At 42.2% G+C, this 25,243-nt stretch overlaps 1 protein-coding gene across 2 annotated transcripts in view; it reads right to left on the reverse strand.

Annotated features, from left to right (window-relative positions):
- Window positions 1-6,975: 6,975 nt before the first annotated feature.
- The window catches only part of USP13 (ubiquitin specific peptidase 13), a 136,695-nt gene continuing 118,427 nt past the window's right edge, over window positions 6,976-25,243 (reverse strand). For both annotated transcript variants that reach the window (XM_069559449.1, XM_069559459.1), the window contains 2 exons: window positions 13,357-13,441; window positions 6,976-11,808 (listed from right to left, as the gene is read on the reverse strand). In XM_069559449.1, the coding sequence (XP_069415550.1) occupies window positions 11,715-11,808; window positions 13,357-13,441 (179 nt within the window). In that variant the 3' untranslated portion in view covers window positions 6,976-11,714. The remainder of the gene's footprint in view (window positions 11,809-13,356; window positions 13,442-25,243) is intronic.

Raw genomic sequence — 25,243 nt, forward strand, 5'->3', positions numbered from 1 at the left:
GAGAGGTCAGGGTAACGTCAGGCTCATGAAAAACCATCATAAGGCAAAGTGGACACAGGGTCTTAATTTCCGCAAATGTCACATAGTGAGGGGGGCGTCTATCACACCACTGTCCTCAACACAGCCCTGTTCGTATGGTAAGTGAGCTACTTGGGGCCACATCCCTTAAGAAACTGGACATAGTCAATCTGTAAACACACTGACATTCAAGGTTGATGAGGTGACCTCATAGTCACTCAGAACCAACTCTAAAGTCTTCTCACTGACTTTTTGTGATGCCTGCTTTAAGGAAAAATGAGGACAAGGAGACCAGAAGTGGAGGGGGCAAAGCTCCGTCAGACAGTAGCGGCATCCTACATTAGTGCCCGCTTGGTCACCATTCATATCCCCGTACATCCCCACACACATGCAGGCGAGCTGCAAGACCACTGTGTGGAAGCGTTCAACAGTTAGGAGGAGGGAAAAAACCCAGAAAACTAAAGTGTGTGACTTCACAGACTCTCCTCATGTGGTACTTTGCCTTGAATAAAGTTTCCACTACCTGCACCCTCTGCAGAAATACCAAAATAGCACACACTGGAAATAAGTCCCCCGATCTCAGAACTGTTTTCTTAGGAGTGCTCTCCAATAAAGAACTCTTGTTATAGAGCGTCACAGCAAAACCTGACAGGCTTATTGGAACACTTTCAGAAACCTGCACTCAAAATAATAAGACGGAAAATAAAGAATGAGGCAGTTCTTTACTTACCATAAAATGTGGGTTTTTCTTTCTTAGAAGGAAATGGAAGGAATATACACATTCACTGGGGTAGTTTGGCCTTTCACTGAGATATATAAAAATACCACAAGGGAACTGTGCTACATGAGAAAGATGTTCATGATTCAGCGTGTTACCAGTAGATAAAAGAAACAGAGCAAACCTAAATTTTACTAATTTATTTTCAATTCCCCCCACATCATCTAACCCAAACCCTCTTCAATTTTCATTGCCCAACTTTGTTTACATTTGTTGAAAATAAACCTGATTAATTTAGTAAACTTTTTACAAACTATAACAAGCATTTATTAACTATTTAGAAAAGATGTTTCTATATATTTTGTATATCTATGAATAATGCATATCTAATCTAAAATACTGTTTGAGACAAATTCTTCTGTGATGCTTCCTTATCATGCTCAATCATGTTTAAAATCTTGGGATTTCATTTTTAACCTCAATAGATATCAGAAAAAAATTAACCTTAAATGTTTACATTGAGCTTTAAAATTAAAACCAACCCAAATTAAGTGACCTATAGTAAATTAATGGCAGTAGGGGTGGGGCGTTAAATTTATTGGCATACTACATGACAATGTATCTGTATATTTAATGAAATATTACATATCATAGCACAACTCTGCTGGGTATTAAGACTTCATCTTAGTATTTCCCTGCATTGCTCTTTGAAATAAAATTACTACCATAAAAATCTCTTATCATATTGATTGATGTGTTTAATTTACTCTGTTGGCTTATAATTTGCAAAGTACCAAGATTAAGGTAGTATTTTTGTACTTAATGGAAGCATGCCTTCCCCTTTTTCACATTATTAAATTGTATTTATATTTGTGCTATTTTAAACTATGTTTTCAAATAAACTTTGTCTGTGGCTTCAAGGTCTTTTCAGATATCTTTCAAAATGGGATACAGGGATCAGAATTGCTTCAAATCAAACAATCCAATTTGTACTCCTGGTTAAATGGTCTTTTTATTGAATATCACTATGATTTTGCATGAGTTATCTGGAAATCAGGAATGCATTTTTAGATAAAAAACAAAACTTTAAAATCCTCCTCCTTTCTTAAAGTCTAAAATATTAATCTGAAATTGGGTTTTGGTGGATTTTTCTGGGTTCTTTTTTTAATAAAAGTATTAAAATATATTTGTTTTAGGGTCTTTTTCTTTTTTGGTCAAATCTTTGTGCTTCCCTGGTGGCTCAGAGGTTACAGCGTCTGCCTGCAATGCAGGAGACCCGGTTTCAATCCCTGGGTCAGGAAGATCTCCCCTGGAGAAGGAAATGGCAACCCACTCCAGTATTCTTGCCTGGAGAATCCCATGGAGAGAGAAGCTGGGTAGGCTACAGTCCACAGGGTCGCAAGGAGTCAGACACGACTGAGTGACTTCACTTTCACTTTGAGCACCTGCTAAGTACAGGTCCTGTTCTAGAGCAGAACAGTGGTAAGTAAATCAAATCAAACCTTTGAAGAGCTTGGACATCCACAACAAGTACTGTTAATAGATGAGAATGCTGGAAAGTGCTAGAAGAACAAGGTAAGTTCTGTATATTTAGTGAACTATTATACATCATAGCACAACTCTGTTGGGTATTAAGACTTCATCTTAGTATTTTCCCACATTGCTTATGTAGTATGCAAAGCGCTAGAACAACAAGGTTAGTAAGAAATGAGAGTGACTGGGCTCCTTTATCTGGGCAGGTCAGGAAAGGTTTCTCTTACCTGATGTTTGGGTCTGAGATTTAAACAGCAAGAAGCCAGCCTGGTGGAGTTGGGGATTCCCTCCCCGGTGCCCTCTCTCTTTCAGTCAGAGGCCGCACTTACCCTTGGTGGGATTCTCTCTTCTCCTCTGCAAAATTAAGCTGTACATCTTTTCATTCCTGCTTCACTGTTATTCTCCAGGCAGTAAAGTCCCATCTACCTAGTGGTGAACCGTGGCTCTTCTACCTCTGGCATAACTCAAACCCTTTCTATGTCTCCGACCCCCTCCCCAACTTTTTGAATGTGAATATTAATTTCCTCTCATAGCTGCTTCACTCCATGTGCGTGTACAAAAGCAGCCCAGGGTCTGAATGGTTCTTCACATTTCTTTACAGGGCTCCTTAAGGTAATACCTTACCTATGCAGCACTTCAGGGTTCACAAAGGACTGATATATTGTTTCCTTACTTAACACCTGCTGGTGATCAGCTTAAGGAATCAGAACTTCAGGCACCAATAGTTAATTTTGGTATTTTGCCCTGTGGAGGTAAACTACTGATTCTCAGTAGGCACTCTGCTCAAGTTTGATCACTGAGCTCAGGAGGGTAGAGTCCAGAAGGGCCGCCTTCTCAGCCCCAGTTCTCTGGAAGGGAAACAGGAAGCTAGCTAACATTTCCTGAAGCCTGCCTGGTACAGAGTTCTCAGGCAGAGGCTTCCACTCTGTCATTTTAACCTCAGTGAGCACTCAGGTCCTAAGCTTTTACTCTACTGCTAATTGAGTCCACTCCATAAGTGTTAGTCACTCAATCGTGACTCTTTGCAACCCCACCAGGCTCCTCTGTCCATGGGATTTTCCAGGCAAAAACACTGGAGTGGATTGCCATGACCTTCTTCAGAGGAATCTTTCCCAGGCCTTCTGCAATGCAGGCAGATTCTTTACCATCAGAGCACCAGGGAAGCCCTCAATAGCAAGTTATAATGGGAAAATTGATGAGGACCAAACACAAACTGGTGACTCAAGATTGTTCTTTTAAAATTTAAAGAACTGTTAACAAAGTAAGTTCATAAACTAGAAAAGAAAATGTAAAACTCTGGGAAGGGTTCAACTGGTTAACTCTCTTAAATTAACTCAATCCTGCCTCCCTCACACCCCCTCCTAAGATGGCCCTCTTGCTTCCTCTTTCCCTCAGAAAATAAATGCAGGAAAGAACTCCCAGACTCACGGCATTGTCTCCTGGTCTCCTCACCATGGCATCTGCCTTCCTCCTGTCCACACACAAGTCTGCCTAAAGTCAGCTCCAACTCTGGCACCAGATTCTATCTCCTCTTGGCTGTTCAAGAACAGAGGATCAGCACTTCTGCCCCCTCCCTCCTACACCCTGCATGTTCTTTATTTGACCATCTTATTTCTCACAGTTAAAAGGAAAAAGTGCTCCCAATCCCACTCACTTCCCTTAGCAGTCACCACCGCGCTTTCTGTCTTTTGTACCAAAACTCCTCCAAAGAATTGTCTGCATTCATGTTTTGCAATTCCTTTCCCAAACTGCTCCCATGGAGATTACACATGACTCCAAGTTGATCAGTCTCACGGTGAACTCATCTCACTCAGCCTACCACAGTTATTTGGTCACTCTCACCTCCTCAGGATGCTTTCCTCACTTGGCTTCCTTCCAGGCACTGTGCTCTTGGTTTCCGTTCACAACAGTGGCCACTCGTCCCTAGGCTCCTTTGCTGGCTCGTCTTCTCCCTGACTTATGTTCAAGGGCTCAGCCCCAGGACCTCTGTGTTATTTCCGGTCTCCCTTCATTGACAATCCCACCCATCTAGATACCAACCACTCCCCATTTTATATCTACAGTCCAGACTTCTATCCAAAGTCCAGAGTTGTATAGTATGTTCAGCTTCCTACTCAACATCAGCCATGGAGCTCTAATAGGCACTTCAACCTCAACATGTCCCCAGCCAGACTCCTGATCATCTTTCCCCACCACCAGCTGTAACCTCACCGCACCTTCACCACCTTAGCTGACTGCAACTACATTCTTCAATTGCTCAGAACAAAAACTTTGGGGGGCAGCTTTAGCTACTCATTCCCTCACACCCCACATCTTATCCATCAGGAAATCCTATTGGCCTTACATTCAAATGTATCTAGAATTGCCCATCCACACTACCCCCAATGATACCATCCGTCTCTCTGAGCATCAATATCTCCCCTTGCTCACCACAGTAGCCCTATTTCTGTCCTTGTCTTCCTGTCATCTCAGCTAAACAAAGAACAATCTCCCTGATAATTTGGGCAGAGCAGTTCAGGGCTCCCCATTTTACTCTAGAGCCACACCCTTCCAATGCCTCTTTGACTAAGGCAATCTGGCTCCTACTCTCCTCCTCCCCTTCTAACCACATTGGTTCCCTTGCTGCGTCTCTAACATATCAGATACGTTCCTACCCTGGGGCTGCTACTCCAGCCTGGTCCCTCTGCCAAGTGTCTCCTTGCCCCAGACATCTATTTGGATGAATGACGCCTTCACCACCTTTAAGTCTTCTTTCAAATCTCACTTCCAAATGGCACCTTCCCTGGCCAGGTACCTCCCTGATTTAGTACCTCAACGTGCATGCCCATTCCTGCTCTACATTTTTTTTCCTGAAAGACTCAGGACGTTTTAACATACCGTTTACTTATTTCTTACATTTAGTATCTCTCTTTGGTAGAAAATTAACTTAGCAAGGGCAGAGACCCATGTCTACTTCGTTTACTGATATGTCCAAGAAAAGACCTATCCTGTCCATGGGATCACAGTGTTGGACACAACTGAGCAACTGAACAACATGTCCAAGAAAAACAATGCCCTGCACATAGTAGATGGTTAGTAGTTTCTGAATGATGAACCGTGCTACACAGATTAACATAATAAATTGGAATCATCTTAATGGAATGATCTCTAGAAAAACACTTTTGGAAAAAAAGTCAGAGTTGTTGTAATCTTTTTTTTTAATTTTTAGATTAAAACAATTGGTCAAAACTTCCACAGAGTCAAAATGCTACATGGGTTAAAATGATGACATACCACAGTAAAATTACCCTGTGTCCACCAGACCATCAGATACTTTACACAATTTATGATAAGTATTATGCCCCTGAACAGATGAGAAGACTGAATCTCAGGATATTAAGTACTTACCAAAGTCACAGAGCTCGTCTGTGTTGGAAACAGGATTTGAACTTGTCTATATGCTTCTACTCTTGCCATTATTCCACTCTGACTTCCTACCTCACTGAAAGACTCTTCCTAGTAGATTTTTAAATAATTGGTTACATAGGGATGAGAATTACTCACCATTTTCCTGTTAAATTTCTCCACTGTGACTGAAGTTTGTCACTGATGACATCTGAAAAGCTGAATGATGAGTTCAAACAGCACATACACACACTGGTGAACTCTGTTACTGGACAAGATGAGCTATGCCAACAGCAGCAGCTGGCTTGCAAACAACTGTCCTAAAACTACAATTCTCTAAGTAGTAAGCAACCTCTCACTATCCCCATCATTTCCTTCTCTTCTTAGTCCCTCACCAAAACAGATATGACACTGATGTCAGTCTTTTTACTTGGATTTTAGAGATAAATAGGATTGTTCTTTAAAAAAAATGTAGGCATTAAATGAACATATTTTAAGTAGCAATTAACATGCCCTAGATGGCAAGCAAAATAAGGCCCCTGAGAGGTGTCCACATCCTAATCACCTTACATGGCAACAGGAACATTGCAGCTGTGATTAAGGATCCTGAGATGGGAAGATTATCCTGGACTATCTGGGTAAATGCATGTAATTACAAGGGTCTCTGTAAGAAAGAGGCAGGAGATATGACAATGGACGCAGATGCTGGAGTGATGCCAGTGCTGTCAGGAGAACCGAGGAATGAACCATGGAATGCCAACAGCATCCCCAAACTGGAAAGAAGTGGGGAATGGATTTTCCCCTACAGCTCCCCTCCTGCTAACACCTGGATTTTAGCCCTATGAGACCCACTTCCAGACCTCTGACCTAATGTATTGTCTTAAGCCACTAAACTTGTGGTAATTTGTCATAGCAGCAATAGGAAACTCATACAGCCTAGAAATATTGTCATAAAAATGCTGAAATCTCTTGATTCAAGTAGTGCTGATTCTGCTTATACCTACATTAAGGAAGCCATTAGCAAACTGAGAAGCAGGGAACCACAGAAAGGTCTTAACTGATTCCAGTATTCAGCTTGGAACTCAGTAGAGAAGAGACCACAGACTCCCCCCGCCCTGCCCCTCCCTCCTTAACAGAGGTAACATAGTGCCATCACCAATGTTCCACTATTGATGGGGACCCAGCAGCCCCAGTGCCCACACAAAGAAACCCTAAAAAGAAATAAAATTAGTTACCTGTTCCACTCATGGATAAGAACCTGCAAAAGGCAATATCAGTTCACCTGGCAGTTTTACAAAAGAAAAAAGAGCCACAAAGGGACCTCAGATTGTGAGAATAGCTTTTAATTTTAAAAGAAGTGAAGCAATAAATCATCCATCTCTCTTTCCATCACAGGCAAATAGTCTCCCAAAACATTTGAGATATTTCAAACAACAACTGTGACTAGTGCAAAATAAACACCAACTCTTTTCAGGAACCAACCAAGCAATGGGTGCAGGCCACAGGCTCAGCCTCCGCGGAGGCCAGGAGGAGCGGCCAGATTTGCACATTTATTTCGATATGCCCAGCTCTGAACAGATGAAAACAATACCTGGGGAGGGGAAACCACAAGAGAATGTTGCCCAAAGTGAAACAAATCTGCCCAACACCCTCATGTGGCTAATATCCTTGGCACCTGGCAGATGCTTTAAAAAGAAACACAAAGTCAGCAGCTTTTAGGCAAAACTGAAGGAACAGGGTTTGGGCTCATGTATTTCTGGTTTTCATTTGGGGTCTTCTATATACATATATTGGTTCTTAGGTAGGAAAATCTGCTCTCTAGAAGGCATTCTGTAGCTCACAGTGCTCCCGACTCCAATGAAAATGTTTGTGCTGCTTCTCTATGGATGCTTTGCAGAATTACCTTCCATGCCTACGTGATCTCCACTACCTCCCCCGCACCACCTGACCTAGAGGAGCAGTGCCCAATAGAAGTGCAACACGTGTCTAATTTCAATCTTTTTTGGTAGCTACATTAAAAAAAGATTAAAAGGAAGTGAAACTTTATCTATCTCTTGATATGTCTAAAATACTGTCATTTTAGCATACTATAAAATATTGATGCAATATTTCGCATTCTTTCTGGTATTAAGCCTTCCAAATCTGGTATGCATTTTCTGTCTACAGCACCACATTTCCAGTCATGAGCCACATGTGAACCACTGTGCTGAATCACATGGGTCTACAGAATCATAACACAAACTCTTCCAGGATGATCTATTGAGTAGGGAATCTCTGTGGCACTGCCTGGGCGATCTTATACACCAACTTAAGGGTACAGAAGCTTGTTCTGTAACCTAGAATTTTCGACATTAGGTAAAGCATAGAATCACAATTTATCTAACCCTGTTCCCCCATCCTGCTCCCAACACCAGCCATCTCCCCACAAGGATGATGTGACGTAGCAACCGTGATGCCTACCGGATGAAAAGACATCATTTCTGTGGTCGAAAAACTTACTTGAGGATCACAGCTATAACTGAATTAGAATAAGATAATATTCCATAAAGGTTACAGAGTTAGACGAAGGTAGTTCTAATGTTTTTCGGGGCAAGATGTGCTGTAAAGCAGATTTTTCATCTTTGAGGAAGAAGATTAAGGTAACAAAATACTGACTGGGAAGTGGAGAGGGAAAAAAAAAAGAAAGAAAGTAATTACCCAAGAAACTGGGACTAGAAGTTGGGGTGGGGACACTAAAAACGAGACAAGTTCAAAAGTGGGATGTGTGAGCTATTAACCAGAAACATAACATCTAACCTCTATGTGCCCATGCATCTCACATGTCTGACCATAGTAGCAACTGTAGGAAAACAGAATTGAATGTTAGGGCAGAAAGGGACTCCTGAGCTTATCTGGTCTAACCCACTCATTTTAAGGAAAAAGGCCCGGGGAGATAAAGCAACTTGGCCCCATGTCACTTAGAAGCAGAGTCAGGCTACAAACCCAGGTGCTCTCACTATAGATTGCAGGTAAGGCTCCATCCAGTTCAGGTCAAAGGAACACATGATGTTGGGAGGAACAGGCTACTCCCTACAACCCACAGTGAGCACAGGGGAATGGCAGACACATTCTCTTGTAGGTGGGAGAAAACAGCAAGTCAATTCAAAATATTAAAGCAATGTTGACATACAATGGCATTCATATGGGACTCTTCCTAATAGTTCTGTTTGCATACTTTTTCTCCCCTCGAAAAAAGAATCCCAATATGAATTAAACTGGATTTCTGATGAATTATGTGGGCATTTAGATCAACTAACAAAACAAGAACCTTGATATGCTGTACATTTCAAGACACATTCATCAGGATTTTACATAGATGGGTATCAAAAGATATTTACAGGAAGAAAGTGCTCTCTTTCACATATACACACACACACTGAGAATTTCACAATTACACCACCACCTAACACAGAAGATTCCTAACAAGTTGATGACCAGTTGACAAAATACATTATTCCAGTTTTCAGTCATAAATCATTTCACCTACATACATGTATAAAATTAAGCAATATATTCCAGATTCTGATTCCAGGGAAGCCTGCCTTGAACATGTTAAGATATACATATTAATACATTTATAAGCATGAAAGAAGACTGATATTTGCTCCAGTTTTCCCCAACTCACAATCTGAAATAAAGAAGAACACATATACAAAACTTTGCCTTGTATAAATAGCCCTTTGTTTTGTGAGGCAGAAAAAAAAGGCAGCCATATTCTACTTTCTTATGATGTGTTTAGGTATCAAAAGGGCTGAATTTCTTTTTCTACTTCATGAATAATGTGTAGCCTAAAACCGTATATACTGGCTTGAAACCATTCATTCTGCAAAGTTTTAGTATAAACTGTTTTAATTTGTTCAGAATACACATGCTATTTTTGTCCACATTTCAATCCAAAGCCCCAGTCCCCCTCCCACCCCCTTGGAAGGGCCTTCACTTTGTAACTGCAGTCAAAAGAGGTCATTTTCACGTGTGCTTTGTGTGTGTTCATTAACTATGATCCTCAGGAGATCCAGTCTCCCTAAGGAGACTGGATTTTGTAAGGCTGATCAGTGTGGGGGTTTCTAGGAGAGTCAGGGACTTATGTCACCGAGTGGGGCTACTTTAGGATGTCTGAGACAATGTGAAAAGGTGACCCCAGTGGGCAGTTTAGTAGAGTTACTGCACCATGAGCTCCCTCCCTCTGCCAATCTCATTTGTTCCCAAACTGAAGAAACATCAGGAGAGAAGAGCAGCACACTCTACTACCCACACCACCTGCTGCTCTTCAGAGGGTCAGCGTATCAGATCTCACCACATTCTCAAAGTGCACCCGGAAAGGAAGGGCAGAGTCATCACACCATTGTGTAGTAGAGAGGGGAAGTGAGACATGGGGGGATGAGGGGACTTGCCCGGCCATGAGCAGCACCCAGCTCCCCAGGCCACAGGCCTCGGGCTCTGCATCCCTCACTCACAAGCCTAACGGAGCTCCCATGAGAAGGCCCCCCCCACCCATCATAACAAGAATCCTGACTATTCATAATGCATATCTCATAATTCAGTTTCTGGATTTACAGAATTGTGAAATTCTGTGCTATATTTCACCTCGTTGGTTCTACTTTATTTTCCTACAGTTTCCAGAAAGATCCTTTCTAACCAACCAAAAGCATGTTAAGCAGACAGCAAGAAGTCCTCTTTTATTTGACTGCACAATCTGAAATAGAAAGTCCAGAGACCCTAGCATTCAGTAGAAAGAGCAGTAGAAAAATTAGACACTGCCATTCAAAATTAGAGACTTTTTCATCACATCTGAAACTCTGATCAAATCCCAGGTTGCAACTAAAATACTGAAATGCCAAAATGGAAACGATGGTCTTTCATAGCATCACAGAAAGTTTCTTTGCACCTGAAACCATTAGACTGCTGACGATCACACTATTGGTCATGGCAGAGAAGCAGAGGAGGCAAGTCAGGAGGTGATTAACCAAGGGCAGAGGTGAAATTCTGCCCCAGGAAACACAGACATGGAGGCAAGCGACGAGCTGGGGGATGAGAAAATTACGGACAAATTTGGGACACTTATCATGATTCCAGGGAGTTGTCATGTGTTATGGTAAGAAGAGATCAGCTATTTTAACTAACAACACACACGCCTATGCCTTAGCGGGAAGGGCTGCTGAGAAACAGAATTCATCTACTTTTGGCAGAGAAAACACTGCTGCTGGGGGCATCTGCGTTCATACCACCAAACGTCACAAGTCCAAGTGAATTCTAGACAGCACTGCAACAGCCCTTCTAATGCTGGAAAACCTAGGTGGGGAACTAATTTTTTTTTAACTGTTCCTGAGATATAGTTTCTTTAAAATATTTACTTGCTTTTTCCAACTATTTTAACCTTGAGAAACCAACCTGTCACAGCTTTTCTAGTTGACTATAAAGGCCTCGCACTCTCAGTCTCACTCACACACATTCATACAATTGTATTATGCATTTTGATATGATTAAAAATATCTTCCGTTGCTGATGTTCTAAACGACTATACACAGAGAGATCAGAAGTTATTGTGTGTCATGAAAAAAATTATGTCACAAATAGAGCTCAGCCCAGTTACTGATTTTCGACATGAAACAAAAGTGGGCTTTTTGTTTATGGTGGGTGAGGCTGCACAACTGGCCCTATTGGTTTCTCTGGGGACCACTGTCACTGACCCCCAAAGCAAAACACAGGGGTCTGGTGGCACTTCCCGTTTTCAGTGTGCTAGTGGAAGAGTCCCCCACCAGGAATATGAATACTTTTTAAAAATCATCTTCTTCTTAAACATTTATAAAAAGAAAAACTATCTACAATAGTGTATCATCACTAATAGAAATTTCCTCCCAGTTCTATTTTAGAAGGCGTCAAATGATGTTCTTTAAATAAACTATAAATACCCCATGTATTCCCTCATGTCTGGCTGTCCCAACCTCTTACTTTTTTTTTTTTTTTTTTTTTGGCAAATTAAAAAGGCGTACGGCTTCTTCTTGCCAATTTGTACATCTGAGGTTTAGCTTGGTATCCTGCGGTAAAAGTACATGTAGCCCAGGTCTTTAGGGGGCCTTTCCGAGGCACAAACTTTGTGGTCATTGTAGATCACCCATCTGAAAACAAAAGACAGAAGCGAGTGATGGATTTAAGTCAGTTCTAGGAAACCGCAGAAGAAAGTTACTGCACCATGCTCAACGTAATCAAGATGTTTTAAGATAAATCAAACTCAAGTCTATTGCCGGTGAATACTACACTGCTTTTTATTCTCAAGTTCAATCAAGAAGGAGCTCCTAAAGGAGCCCCCAAACACTTCCATTTGTAGACGCCCCTAGACGGCCTCAGAAATGGAGGCAAAGACATGTGTGTCTATTCCAGTCATAAACAGACATGCAGTGAACAATTATACAGCCATTAAAATGCCTTCAAATGATATTTGGTAGAGGGAGAAAAGAATACAATATGAAGTGGGGAAAAGCAGATTACAAAATTGTACCTACTGTGTACGAACTTCAAGCTTTTAGAAAAGTTGTAAATACATACATATGCGTGTATACAGACAAACACATACCCTCTTCCCATTGAAAACAGTAAAACAGAAATGTATCAAAATCGAGACTACGGTTCTCTCTCTGCTTCCAGACAACATGTTCTTCATATGATTTTGTATCTTACAAACTCCTTATGATGAAATTCACTGCTTTTTCTATTCTAATTAAGCTATTTTTCTTAAGAAATATATTTTTTAAAGAGCTGTCATGCTTGGTAATAAAATGAATTCACTATAAATTAAGTTCCTGTGCTCAACTATTCCACAAAGCTGAGAAGCCAAGACTTAAATGACACATGGAAAAGGAGCACTGTGGATTTCTGGCTGGAGACCAGTCACTCCTGCAGCAAGAGGCCAGTGTTCTACCAGGGGAGGCCAAAGTTATGCGGTTCTCCAGTGTCCATGGGGCCAAGCGCTGCCTCAAGCAGAGCTGACCCACAGGACAGGCCACTCAGTGGGAGTTCAAGGAGGGGAAACCGGGGGGCCCTGGGGGATCCAGCCCAGGAAGAAGACTCTGAAGAGAGCAGTGGCCTGACACCCCACAACTGTCTCATTCCCAGCTCGCCACACCCCTCACAGTTCTTGAAGCCAAGGATACAACAGGGCAAACACTAGGTGTTAGAGCTGCCAGACAGAACACAGGATATCCAGTCAAATTTGAGTATCATATAAACAACAAATACTTTTTTAATATAAGGATGTCCCATGTAATAACTATTACATATTTATACTAAAAAGTTATTCATCATCTGAAATTCAAACATAGTAGGGCATCCTGGTTTTCTGGCTTTGCTTCATTTTGTTGGCTAAATCTGGCGATCCTGCAGAGGTTCCAAATACAGACTCGTGTTCTTCTGCGGGAAGCCTCTTGACTCTGGGAGGTCCCCCTCCTATGATGGTGAACAGTGGCTCTCAGCACCAGCTCTGATACAGCTGCAAAGGCCAAGCTGTTCAGCCTCTCTGAGCTTCAGTGTCTTGATGTATACAATGGCTTTGAGAGTCTATCCCTACAAGACCACTGTGGGAACCAAATGAGACACCCAGTGGAGTGCCTGGCACATAACAGGTGCTCAATAAAACACAGATATCATTTTACCTTCTTAAAAAGACTCACCTTCCTTCCTTTTTAATGTGACAGACGTAGTGGCCACTCATTGTAGACGTTCCCATGTGACTGATGAACGCAAATAATTCATACACTACGGAAGAGGAAACAACTCAGTTACTAGGCAGCATTTCTAGAAATAAATAGCACTTCTGTTCAGAATTTAGTGCCAAGGAGAATGGAATCCAGCAACTGTTCAGACTTAAAAACAAAATGTATTTAGTTGCTAGGCTGAGAACACATACACACACCCGCAACGTGACAGTAACTTCAACCTGCAAATCGCAACGAAACAGGATATAGGAGAGCTGACAGTAAGCACCTATCTGAAAAGGGATTAAAAATCCCACAGCCCAGTCTGGTGGCAAGCACATGGGCCTAAAAGGGTGGTCCTGGCTCCATCACCTCCAAGCAGCATGAGGGTAGAGAAGTTGTTTCGCCTCTCAGAACTCCTTTCTTCACAGAAATGCAAAATCCACCCACTTTACAAGGCTCTATGAGGCTTAAATGAGCAATTCAGACTAAAATACCACAGAAATGTCAGGATTCAGAGGAAGAAAGCAGATAGCTGTTATCATTTATAGACAGGGATAATGCTCAGAATATACATCCTGTGATTTCTGACTTGCTCATGATGATAAACCAAATGGGACCAAAACTCAGGCTTCATGCTTTCTGAACAAGGAGATATGTAGTCTCTTGGAGCCTGAGATGGACACTTATTCTCTAACAAATACCTCCTGCCATCTAGCACAGATGCTGTGCCAAATCCACAGTGAACAAATTTCAGCTCATGCTCCCCTGGCCAATCCGAGGCCTACACAACACCTTCACAACACAAAGTGGGTGTACAGACTGGTACTCGTCCGTCTCCGCAAACTGCTACAGACTACGATGGGATAGGTACAGAAGCTGAGCGAGTGTTTATTATAGTTTGAGAGTAATATTCATGTCTGTTGAATCTGATAAGGGAAAAAACGGGCTTGCCTATTCATTCTTTTGGTACTCAATTTTTGTTGCATTTTACAAGGGTGTTGGTTCTGGACAGACCCTTTCCTTGCTGCTCCCTCTCTCACCCTTTCTCTCCCTTGCCGTTTACCAGGACTAATCCATGCATTCAGCTATGAATCCTCAGTCAGTACACTACATATTGCAGACCTCCTCTCCGCAAACATTTTCCCCCAGGAAATGGCTTTCTTTTGGTTGTCCAGATGCCTGACTTCTCTTCTTCTGGACTTTTAAACACTAATGACCTGGGGCTCCGACCTCAGACCTTTCTTCCTTCTATCTTCACACCTACCCTCCACGTTCTCTCCCTCCCTCCCTTTTTAACTCTGTTCCCACCACCACCCTCCCTCTCCAAGTGTCTCATGGCATTAACTGGAATTATGTTCATTTCATTTCTGGAATGTTCACCACTCATGTATAGAACTACAGTTGAATTTTGTATATTGGCCTGTTTCCTGCAATCTTGCTGAAGCCATTTATTAGTTCTAATAATTTTTAAAGTAAATCCCTTAGAATTTTCTATATACATGGGTGATAAGTCGCTTCAGTCATTTCTGACTCTGCAACCCTGTGGACTATAGCCAGTCAGGCTCCCCTGTCCATGGGATTCTGGAGTGGGTTGCCATGACCTCCTCCAGGGGATCTTCCAGACCCAGGGATCGAAACTGAGCCTCTTAGGTCTCCTGCATTGGAAGGCAGGTTCTTTACCACTAGCACCACCTGGGAAGCCCTTCTGTATACAAGACCAAGTCATTTGCAAACAGAAATAGTTTTACTTCTTTCTTGCCTATTTCTTTTTCTTGCTTAACTGCCATGGCTAGAACCTCTTGCTGCTGCTGCTGCTAAGTCGCTTCAGTTGTGTCCAACTCTGTACGACCCCAGAGACGGCAGCCCACCAGGCTCCCCCATCCCTGGGATTCTCCAGGCAAGAACACTGGAGTGGGTTGCCATTTCCTTCTCCAATGCATGAAAGTGAGAAGTGAAAGTGAAGTCACTCAGTCATGCCCAACTTCACAGTCCCATGGACTGCAGCCTACCAGGCTCCTCCATCCATGGGATTTTCCAGGCAAGAGTACTGGAGTGGGTTGCCATTGCCTTCTCTGAGAACCTCTTGCACGATGTTAAACAGAAATGGCAAGAGTAAACAGAAATGTCAAGAGGGGACATCCTTATCTTGTTCCTGCTCTCAAGGGAAAAGCATTTAGTCTTTTACCATGAAGCATGACGTGGGCTGTGGGGTTTAGGTGAAAGTGAAAGTTGCTCAGTCATGTCTGACTCTTTGAGACCCCATGGACTATACAGTCCATGGAATTCTCCAGGGCAGAATAGTGAAGTGAGTAGCCTTTCCCTTCTCCAGGGGATCTTCCCAAGTCAGGGATCAAACCCAGGTCTCCCTCATTGCAGGCAGATTCTTTACCAGCTGAGCCACCAGGGATGTGGGTAGATGCCCTTTATCAGGTTAAGAAAGTTCCCTTTCATTGCCAGTTTATCGAGCATTCTATCCTCCCACCATTTCCTTCAAAATATATACAGAATCGACTACTACTTACCACCTCCACTAGTAACCCCCAGTCCAAGTTACCAGCATCTCCTGTCTGAATTAGTACAATAGACCACTCCTACCAGGGCTCCCTGCTTCCTCCCTTACCCCCTAGTGACCATTCTTAGTATGGCTTCAAAGCTCGCTCTTACACCGACCCATGATGGCCCCCGACCTCCTCCCACTCTCCTGCTCACTCCACTCCAGCTCCTCCAGCCCGCTGGCTGCTACTCAAGCATGCCCCACCTACTCCTCTCACTGACAGGGAGGCCTTCAAGCTCACACCTATGGTTCCCTCAACCTGGAGCTCTTCTTTCAGATGCCACATGATCTGCTCCTCACTTCATAGAGGTCTCAGATCACATGTCATCTCAGAGAGGCCTTCCTTGTAAATAGCGACTCCTCCCCTCCTTCCACCCCACCCTCATCCCAACCTTTCTTTACTGTTGTGCATGGAGCTCAAAATAACACCTTATCACATATGTATGTGTGTATTTGTTCACTATCTCCTTTACCCCAGGCTATGTCCTCCATAGGGACGATAAGTTTGTTTCGTTGGTGGGGTTTTTTTTTATTATTATTATAAAATTACCAAATATTTATTTCACATGTCTGTTTTGTTCACTGGAATATTCCAGGCACAGAAAACAGTACATACATGCAGTAGGCATGTCTTCCTTCACCCCATGTCCTGATTTGTTTTTATATCTTTTCATATTGTATTTATTTTTATAAACCACCTATAAAAGTATAAATTGGGGTAGAAATTAGTGATATTTAAAAAGGAATGAATCAGAGAGGATTGTCTTTCCCATCATCAACTAAGTTTCTGTTGTTAGCATTAACTGACAACTCCTCCCCTCCAAAACATAAAAAAACCAAAAGCAAAAAATCACAGGTATGAAACAGAAAACAGACAAGAAGAGTTGTGAATGATAATCATTTTGCCTGGCACTTAGTGATGCAGAGACCTTGTCTGCCGTCCCCTAGGGTTCCCTGTCACTAAGAACCCACACTACCTGCTAAACAAGAGTGAGTATGAGCTGAAACTTTTTCATGTTCCTTGACCCTGCTTGGTTTTTAAAGCTCTTTTGGAATAATTTTATATCAAATTCTAAATCTTTAGTTTGAGAGATTTGGGGCTGATCTCCCACTAGGTGGCTATACCCTCTTAGAATCTTCATGAAATAAAGAAAGAACATGATCCTTCACAAGGAACTGATCTTCCCTCACAAGGAACTGACCCCCCTAAACTGTGAGAGTCATTCAGTCCAGTTGTGACCCCATGGACTACAGCCTGCCAGGATTCTCTGTCCATGGAATTCTCCAGGTAAGAATACCGGAGTGGGTAGCTGTTCCCTTCTCCCAGGGATCTTCCCAATCCAGGGATCAAACCCAGGTCTCCCACATTGCAGGTGGATTCTTTACCATCTGGGCCACCAGGGAAGCCCCAAAACAACATCTTAAAATAATTGAACCAAATATTTAATGAGCACTTCCCAATAAACGAGGGTGACTTCAGTGAAATGTTGCTCAGATACCAACAACCCAGCACGTTAACAAAAAAGACAGACATAGAGAAAAGAACAAACCCATACACTCACAGCCAAACATGTCTTTAAGCCCCCACAAGACATTTTCCCCTCTTTAGTTAAAAGCAATTAATTCACATGTATACTCAAAATCATAAAAACAAAGAAAAAAGATTAGCATAAATCTTAGTCCTATAATTAAAATTAACTGTGTTTATCAATAGAAGCAACCACTCCATGCATTATTCAAGGCCTCCTGCTAGGAACAAACAGCAAAAGAGAGAGTCTCAATAAATTTGAAAAAACTTCAACAGGTAAGAAATCTCAATTTATATCTGTTTCCAAAGAGAACATCAAGGTGAATAAACCAGACAGTGAAGCCACTGCTGATTCTTCTCCCCGTTGCCAGAGATCTCCCTCCAAAAAACAGCATCATCACACTCTCAGAAAATATAGAGACCCCTTTTTATGTAGCTAGAAAAAGCATTTTAAAGCAAGGTAAATCACTTTTAAAATGTTGACTTTCAAGACTTCCCTGGTGGTCCAGTGGCTAAGACACCCTGCTCCCAGTGCAGCAGGCCCAGTTCAATTCCTGGTCAGGGAACTAGATTCTGCATGCCTCAGCTAAGACCCAGCCCAGCCAAATAAATACACAAAACATTTTCTGTTGTTGTTGACTTTCAACAGGGACACTTTTACACTGTCTAGAAGAACTGGACAAAACTACCTAAACTACCATGTTCAACCTCTGGCCAGTAGGGTCCCTGTAACGAGTCAGAATTAAAGTGCCTGAAACTAGCATCCTTTGTCCCTACTTCCCTTTTCCAACAAACCTGTCCTTTTCTGAATTTAGGAACATGTCCCCAGCCTTTCTAATAAGAAGAATTTTTAATATCTAAATTTTACCACCCCCACCCAAAGTAATAAGGGATTATACTTGATTTTACTCTTTGAAAAAGAAAGCACTGTCAGGAAAATTAAATGCAAACTTGGAAAGCAAAAGAGGTAGGCAGAATGCTCTTTTGTGTTGTTAGGTAGTTAGAATAGGAAAAAGGAGTCCAGAATGGCAGTGGCTAAAAGACAAAGAAGGGAAAATCAGGGGGAAATAGAACAAAGGAAGGTCTGAGGAGGATGGAGTGACAACCTCCATAAAACAAACAGCCCTCCTGGCTAACCCAATTCACATAGGGCAGGCCCAGGGGGAGGAGAAAAAACATGCAAAAAGAGTCAAAATTGGGTGGGAGGGGCTTCTCTTCTCTTCAGGTCTTTTGGGTTGGCCAGCCCTCACACCCTGAGGATGTATTTTCCTTTATTTTCTAAATAAAACTGAGCTGTAACGCTGGTCCATCCAAGGAAACTACACAGAGCCATAACACTGGTCTGTCCATTGCTTCAAATTTTTGTTGCAACAAGACAGAACTGAGGAAATCACACATTCCCCCAACAGGACCATATGGAGAAATGGCCACCCAAGGATCGTCTAGGGTAGGGACCAGCATACTATGATTCCACATAGGCCAAATCCAGCCCACAGCCTGTTTCTGTGCTCCAGGGAGAAAGGAGAAAAGAGGGGGTTCAAAAATATGAGATGACAAGTGTCTGGCCCATGAGGCCTAAAACATTTACTATCTGGAGAAAAAGTGTGCAGAGCCCTAGTCTAGGGTAATGAACTTACTTCCTCTCACCACTTACTACTGATTAAAGATTCCACACTTGTTACTTGTTAACTTGTAGATTTTTGTCTGGCAAAGATATCAAAAAGTTCTCTCTGGTGGAATATATACAAGCATGCCTCAGAGAGATTGTGGGTTTGGTTCCAGGCCACCACAATAAAGCAATTATCTAAATAAAGCAAGTCACATGAATTTTGTTGGTTTCCCAGTGCATATAAATAAAAACTATGTTTTACATTATACTATAGCCTATTCAGTATGCAATAGTGTATGTCTAAAAAAGAAATGTGCATATCTTAATTTAAAAATACTTTATGGATTAAAAAATGCTAACCATCATCTGAGCCTTCACTAGTTGTAATCATTTTGCTGGTGAAAGTGAAAGTCATTCAATTGTGTCTGATTCTTTGCGACTCCATGGACCGTAGCCTGCCAGACTCCTGTGTCTATAGAATTCTCCTGGCCAGAATACTAGAGTGCACAGCCCTTCTCTTCTCCAGGGGATATTACCGACACAGGGGCTCTGAAATATTGTGAGAATTACCAAAATGTGACACAGAAATACTAAGTGAGCAAATGCTGTTGGAAAAAATGGCTTCAACAGACTTGCTTGATGTAGGCCACAGCCACAAGCCTTCACTTTGTAAAAACCACAATGTCTGCTGAACACATAAAAGAGAATCACATTAAAATGAGGTCTGCCAGTGCTGATGCGATTCCAGTTCTGTAAGGATTAAGCCATCAGCCACTGCAGACACCCCCTCCAAAGTATTCCGGGGACACTGATCTGCTTTTGACAGCAGACTGTAAAGTTTCCTTACCTTTTAAGAAATCTGTTGTAACTTTCTGTATTTGCCTTTCAAATCTTTTATTGTCACTTTGGTTCAATGAATAAGTATTGTTTCACACTAACCTATGATCCTAGAGAACCAAGCGTTTTAAAACCTTTTGATTTCTTTGACAAAGTTCTTTTGACCTCTAGCTAACTTTGAGATGATTCCAAGGGCCCCAGAAACAACTCAAAGTAATTAGGTTCAATTGGCATGTTAATTACATAGGAAGACATTGTCAAATAAGTGGTAATAAACCTTAGGTTATATTATGTGGGTAAGATGGTGTGATCATTCACCTAGAGCCAGACATCCTGGAATGTGAAGTCAAGTGGGCCTTAGAAAGCATCACTATGAACAAAGCTAGTAGAGGTGATGGAATTCCAGTTGAGCTATTTCAAATCCTGAAAGATGATGCTGTGAAAGTGCTGCACTCAGTATGTCAGCAAATTTGGAAAACTCAGCAGTGGCCATAGGACTGGAAAAGGTCAGTTTTCATTCCAATCCCAAAGAAAGGCAATGCCAAAGAATGCTCAAACTACCACACAATTGCACTCATCTCACACGCTAGTAAAGTAATGTTCAAAATTCTCCAAGCCAGGCTTCAGCAGTATGTGAACCATGAACTTCCAGATGTTCAAGATGGTTTTAGAAAAGGCAGAGGAACCAGAGATCAAATAGCCAACATCTGCTGGACCACGGAAAAAGCAAGAGAGTTCCAGAAAAACATCTATTTCTGCTTTATTGACTATGCCAAAGCCTTTGACTGTGTGGATCACAATAAACTGTGGAAAATTCTGACAGAGATGGGAATACCAGACCACCTGACCTGCCTCTTGAGAAACCTATATGCAGGTCAGGAAGCAACAGTTAGAACTGGACATGGAACAACAGACTGGTTCCAAATTGGAAAAGGAGTCCATCAAGGCTGTATATTGTCACCCTGCTTATTTAACTTATATGAAGAGTACGTCATGAGAAATGCTGGGCTGGAAGAAACACAAGCTGGAATCCAGATTTCCAGGAGAAATATCAATAACCTCAGATATGCAGATGATACCACCCTTATGGCAGAAAGTGAAGAGGAACTAAAAAGCCTCTTGATGAAAGTGAAAGAGGAGAGTGAAAAAGTAGGCTTAAAGCTCAACATTCAGAAAACTAAGATCATGGCATCTGGTCCCATCATTTTATGGGAAATAGATGGGGAAACAGTGGATACAGTGTCAGACTTTATTTTCGGGGGCTCCAAAATCACTGCAGATGGTGATTGCAGCCATGAAATTAAAAGACGCTTACTCCTTGAAAGGAAAGTTATGACCAACCTAGATAGCATATTAAAGCAGAGATATTACTTTGCCAACAAAAGTCCATCTAGTCAAGGCTATGGTTTTTCCAGTGGTCATGTATGGATGTGAGAGTTGGACTGTGAAGAAAGCCGAGGGCCGAATAATTGATGCTTTTGAACTGTGGTGTTGGAGAAGACTCTTGAGAGTCCCTTGGACTTCAAGGAGATCCAACCAGTCCATCCTAAAGGAGACCAGTCCTGGGTGTTCACTGGAAGGAATGATGCTAAAGCTGAAACTCCAGTACTTTGGCCACCTCATGCGAAGAGTTGACTCATTGGAAAAGACCCTGATGCTGGGAGGGATTGGGGGCAGGAGGAGAAGGGGACGACAGAGGATGAGATGGCTGGATAGCATCACTGACTTGATGCACATAAGTTTGGGTGAACTCTGGGAGCTGGTGATGGACAGGGAGGCCTGGCGTGCTGTGATTCATGGGGTCACAAAGAGTCGGACACGACTGAGCGACTGAACTGAAACAACTGGAGGTAACTGATTACATACATAACTCTATATAGAATAACCATAATAGTACAGCTCTAGACATGGGACAAATAGATTTGTGGGATTAGATCTGATAGACAAAGTGCCTGAAGAACTATTGACAGAGGTTTATAACATTGTACAGGAGGCAATGACCAAAATCACCCCCAAGAAGAAGAAATGCAGAAAGCCCTTCTCAGTGATCAATGCAAAGAAATAAGGGAAAACAATAGACAGACATCCTGGAGTGTGAAGACAAGTAGGCCTGAGGGAGCAGTACTATAAACAAAGCTAGTGGAGGTGATGGAATTCCAGATGAGCTATTTCAAACCCTAAAAGATGATGCTGTTAAAATGCTACACTCAATATGTCAGTAAATTTGGAAAACGCAGCAGTGGCCACAGGACTGGAAAAGGTCAGATTTCATTCCAATCCCAAAGAAGGGTAATGCCAAAGAACATTCAAACTACTACACAATTGTGCTCATTTGACATGTTAGCAAGGTAATCCTCAAAATCTTTCAAGTTAGGCTTCAACAGTACGTGAACTGAGAACTTCCGGATGTAGAAACTGGACTTAGAAAAGGCAGAGGAACCAGAGATCAAAATGCCAACATCTGCTGGACCATAAAAAACACTAGGGAATTGCAGAAAAACAGATACTTCTGCTTCATTGACTACACTAAAGCCTTTGACTGTGTGGAGTTCTTAAAGAGCTGGGATACCAGGCCACCTTACCTGCCTCCTGAGAAACCTGTATGCCGGTCAAGAAGCAACCGTTAGAACTGGACATGGAACAACAGACTGATTCCAAACTGCAAAAGGAGTATGTCAAAGCTATATATTGTCACCCTGCTTATTTAACTGATATGCAGAGTACATCATGTGAAATGCCAGGCTGGATGAAGCTGGAATCAAGATTGCAGGGAGAAGTATCAATAACCTCAGATATGCAGATGACACCACCCTTTTGGCAGAAAGCGGAGATGAACTAAAAAGCCTCTTAATAAAAGTGAAAGAGGTGACTGAAAAGGTTGGCTTAAAACTCAACATCCAAAAACTAAGATCATGGCATCTGGTTCATCACTTCATGGCAAAAAGATGGGAGGAAGAAATGGAAACAGTGACAGACTGTATTTTCTCAGGCCCCAAAATCACTGTGGACAGTGACTGTATGTGTGCTAAGTCGCTTCAGTTCATCTCTCTGCAACTTTATAGACTGTAGCCAGCCTGGCTCCTCTGTCCATGGGATTCTCCAGGCAAGAATACTGGAGTGGGTTGCCATGTTCTCCTCCAGGGGATCTTCCCAACCTAGGGACTGAACCTGTATCTCCTGGAATTCCTGCATCTCAGGCAGATTATTTACTGCTGAGTCACCAGGGAAGCCCTGGAGCCACGACATTAAAAGACGCTTGCTCCGTGGAAGGAAAGCCGTGACAAACCTAGACATCACTTTACCAACAAAGGTCTGTATAGTCAGAGCCATGGTTTTCCAGTAGTCATGTACAGATGTGAGAGTTGGACCATAAAGAAGGCTGAGCGCCAAAGAATTGATGCTTTCAAATTGTGGTGTTGGACAAGACTCTGGAGAGTCCCTTGAAAAACAAGGAGATCAAACCAGTCCATCTTAAAGGAAATCATTCCTGAGTATTCATTGCAAAAGCTGATGTTGAAGCTCCAATACTTTGGCCACCTGATGAAAAGACCCTGATGGTGGGAAAGATTGAAGGTAGGAGGAGAAGTGGGCAACATAGAATAAGATGGTTGGATGGTATCACCAAATCAATGGGCATGAGTTTGAATAAACTCCAGGAGATAGTGAAGGACAGGGAAGCTTGGTGAGCTGTAGTGCATGGGGTCGCAAAGAGTCGGACACAACTGAGTGACTGAACAACAAGACGTAGGAAGAAGAATAAGGGAAAGAACTTCCTAGATTGTAAACTAGTATGACAGACAAGCCAGAGAATTTTAGGTTATCCACAGGGCCTAATTGAAAAAAAAAAAAAAAAAAAACCTCGTTGAATGGCCTATCAACGAAATCCCCCTCTGACCTAAGCAGGAGAATTCCTAGTACAGTGGGACAAATTTGTCATGAAATGCCTCCCAACCCTAGATCAAATCTGTGACCAGGAGGGGGCGCTGTAGATGGAGAATGCTGCCTGCCATTCCAGCTCTACAAAGAACAAGCCTTCAGCTGCTCCCACTGACCACAGTGCAGCCTCAGGGAATTCAGGAGGGAGAAAAAACAGTAACCTTTCTGTACTCTGGATACCGACCTTAGATAGACAGTTAAGACTCATTTCTAAGGAATGATTTCAATGAGCTAAGAATCTTGCATCTTCCCCGACATGGAAAAGTACTATGATCATTAACTTGAGATATGTTTTCTTTGTGATTAGCAGTAAGCTTTTGATGTTCAACTACATGTTTTTCTGCTAGCAAAACTCCTATTAATATATACCTTGGCTCCTTCTTTACCTCTTCAGAGAATTCCTCAGATGATACTGTCCTCAGTAGGTTCCCTGAATAAAACTTGCAACTTTTAGATTCTGAGGTTTTTCTTCTGCCAACACCTGTAACTTCCAGGAGTTATGATCCTCATAGATACTAATTATACATCTAACTCAGCCATCAGATTATCTTTAATTATTCTAAAAGCATCTTTTCAGATGCTTTTGAATCAGTAATAACAACTAACTGGTTCCCTAATAAATCAAAGAGAATCTGTCTATAGGTTCAGTTTTCATGTACCTGACAGTCATTTTACTTTTTTGAAAACTATAGTTTAACAACACATAATGACCAAAAGCAATGCTAGATTCAGGAGTGTGATTAATTTACATTTTATAAATCATTTAAGCATGTATATCTACTTAAAAAGCATGAGACTGTGAGGGCAGGACATATTATTTAGTCCGTTTACAGCGTGCTCAGAATACAGGGTTTCCTTGGTGGCTCAGACAATAAACAATTTATCTGTCAATGCAAGAGATCTGAGTCAATCCTGGGTTGGGAAGATTCCCTGGAGAAGAAAATGGCAACCTACTCCAGTATTCTTGCCCGGGAAATCCCAAGGACAGAGAAGCCTGGTGGGCTACAGTCCATGGGGTCACAAAGAGTCGGACACGGCTGGCAGCACACAGACATCTCCCCAGATTACAGAAACACCAAAAACTGCTTGGAACAAACACCAAGACCCCGGGTGCTCTGCAGCCTGCGGATGAGAAACCAAGACTGAATTTTCCAGCTGAATCTTCCTAACTTGAATAATGTGTTTCATTACCCATCCCTAACAACAGAAGGGAAAATGTCATTCCCAATTTCCCAGCATCTGACTCACAGGCACCCTACATCTGCAATCTCCCTACCTTCAACTGCTTGGTCTCCCTCATTCCTGCTCTGAGAAAAGACCCACGGAGTGTGGTGGGGGGCAAGGAGTGGATTTGGAGCCTTTAGGGAACTATTCAATTCCCAAAAAAGAGAGAACG

This window comes from Ovis canadensis, chromosome 1 (assembly GCF_042477335.2).
Source record: "Ovis canadensis isolate MfBH-ARS-UI-01 breed Bighorn chromosome 1, ARS-UI_OviCan_v2, whole genome shotgun sequence".
Classification (NCBI taxonomy): Eukaryota; Metazoa; Chordata; class Mammalia; order Artiodactyla; family Bovidae; genus Ovis; species Ovis canadensis.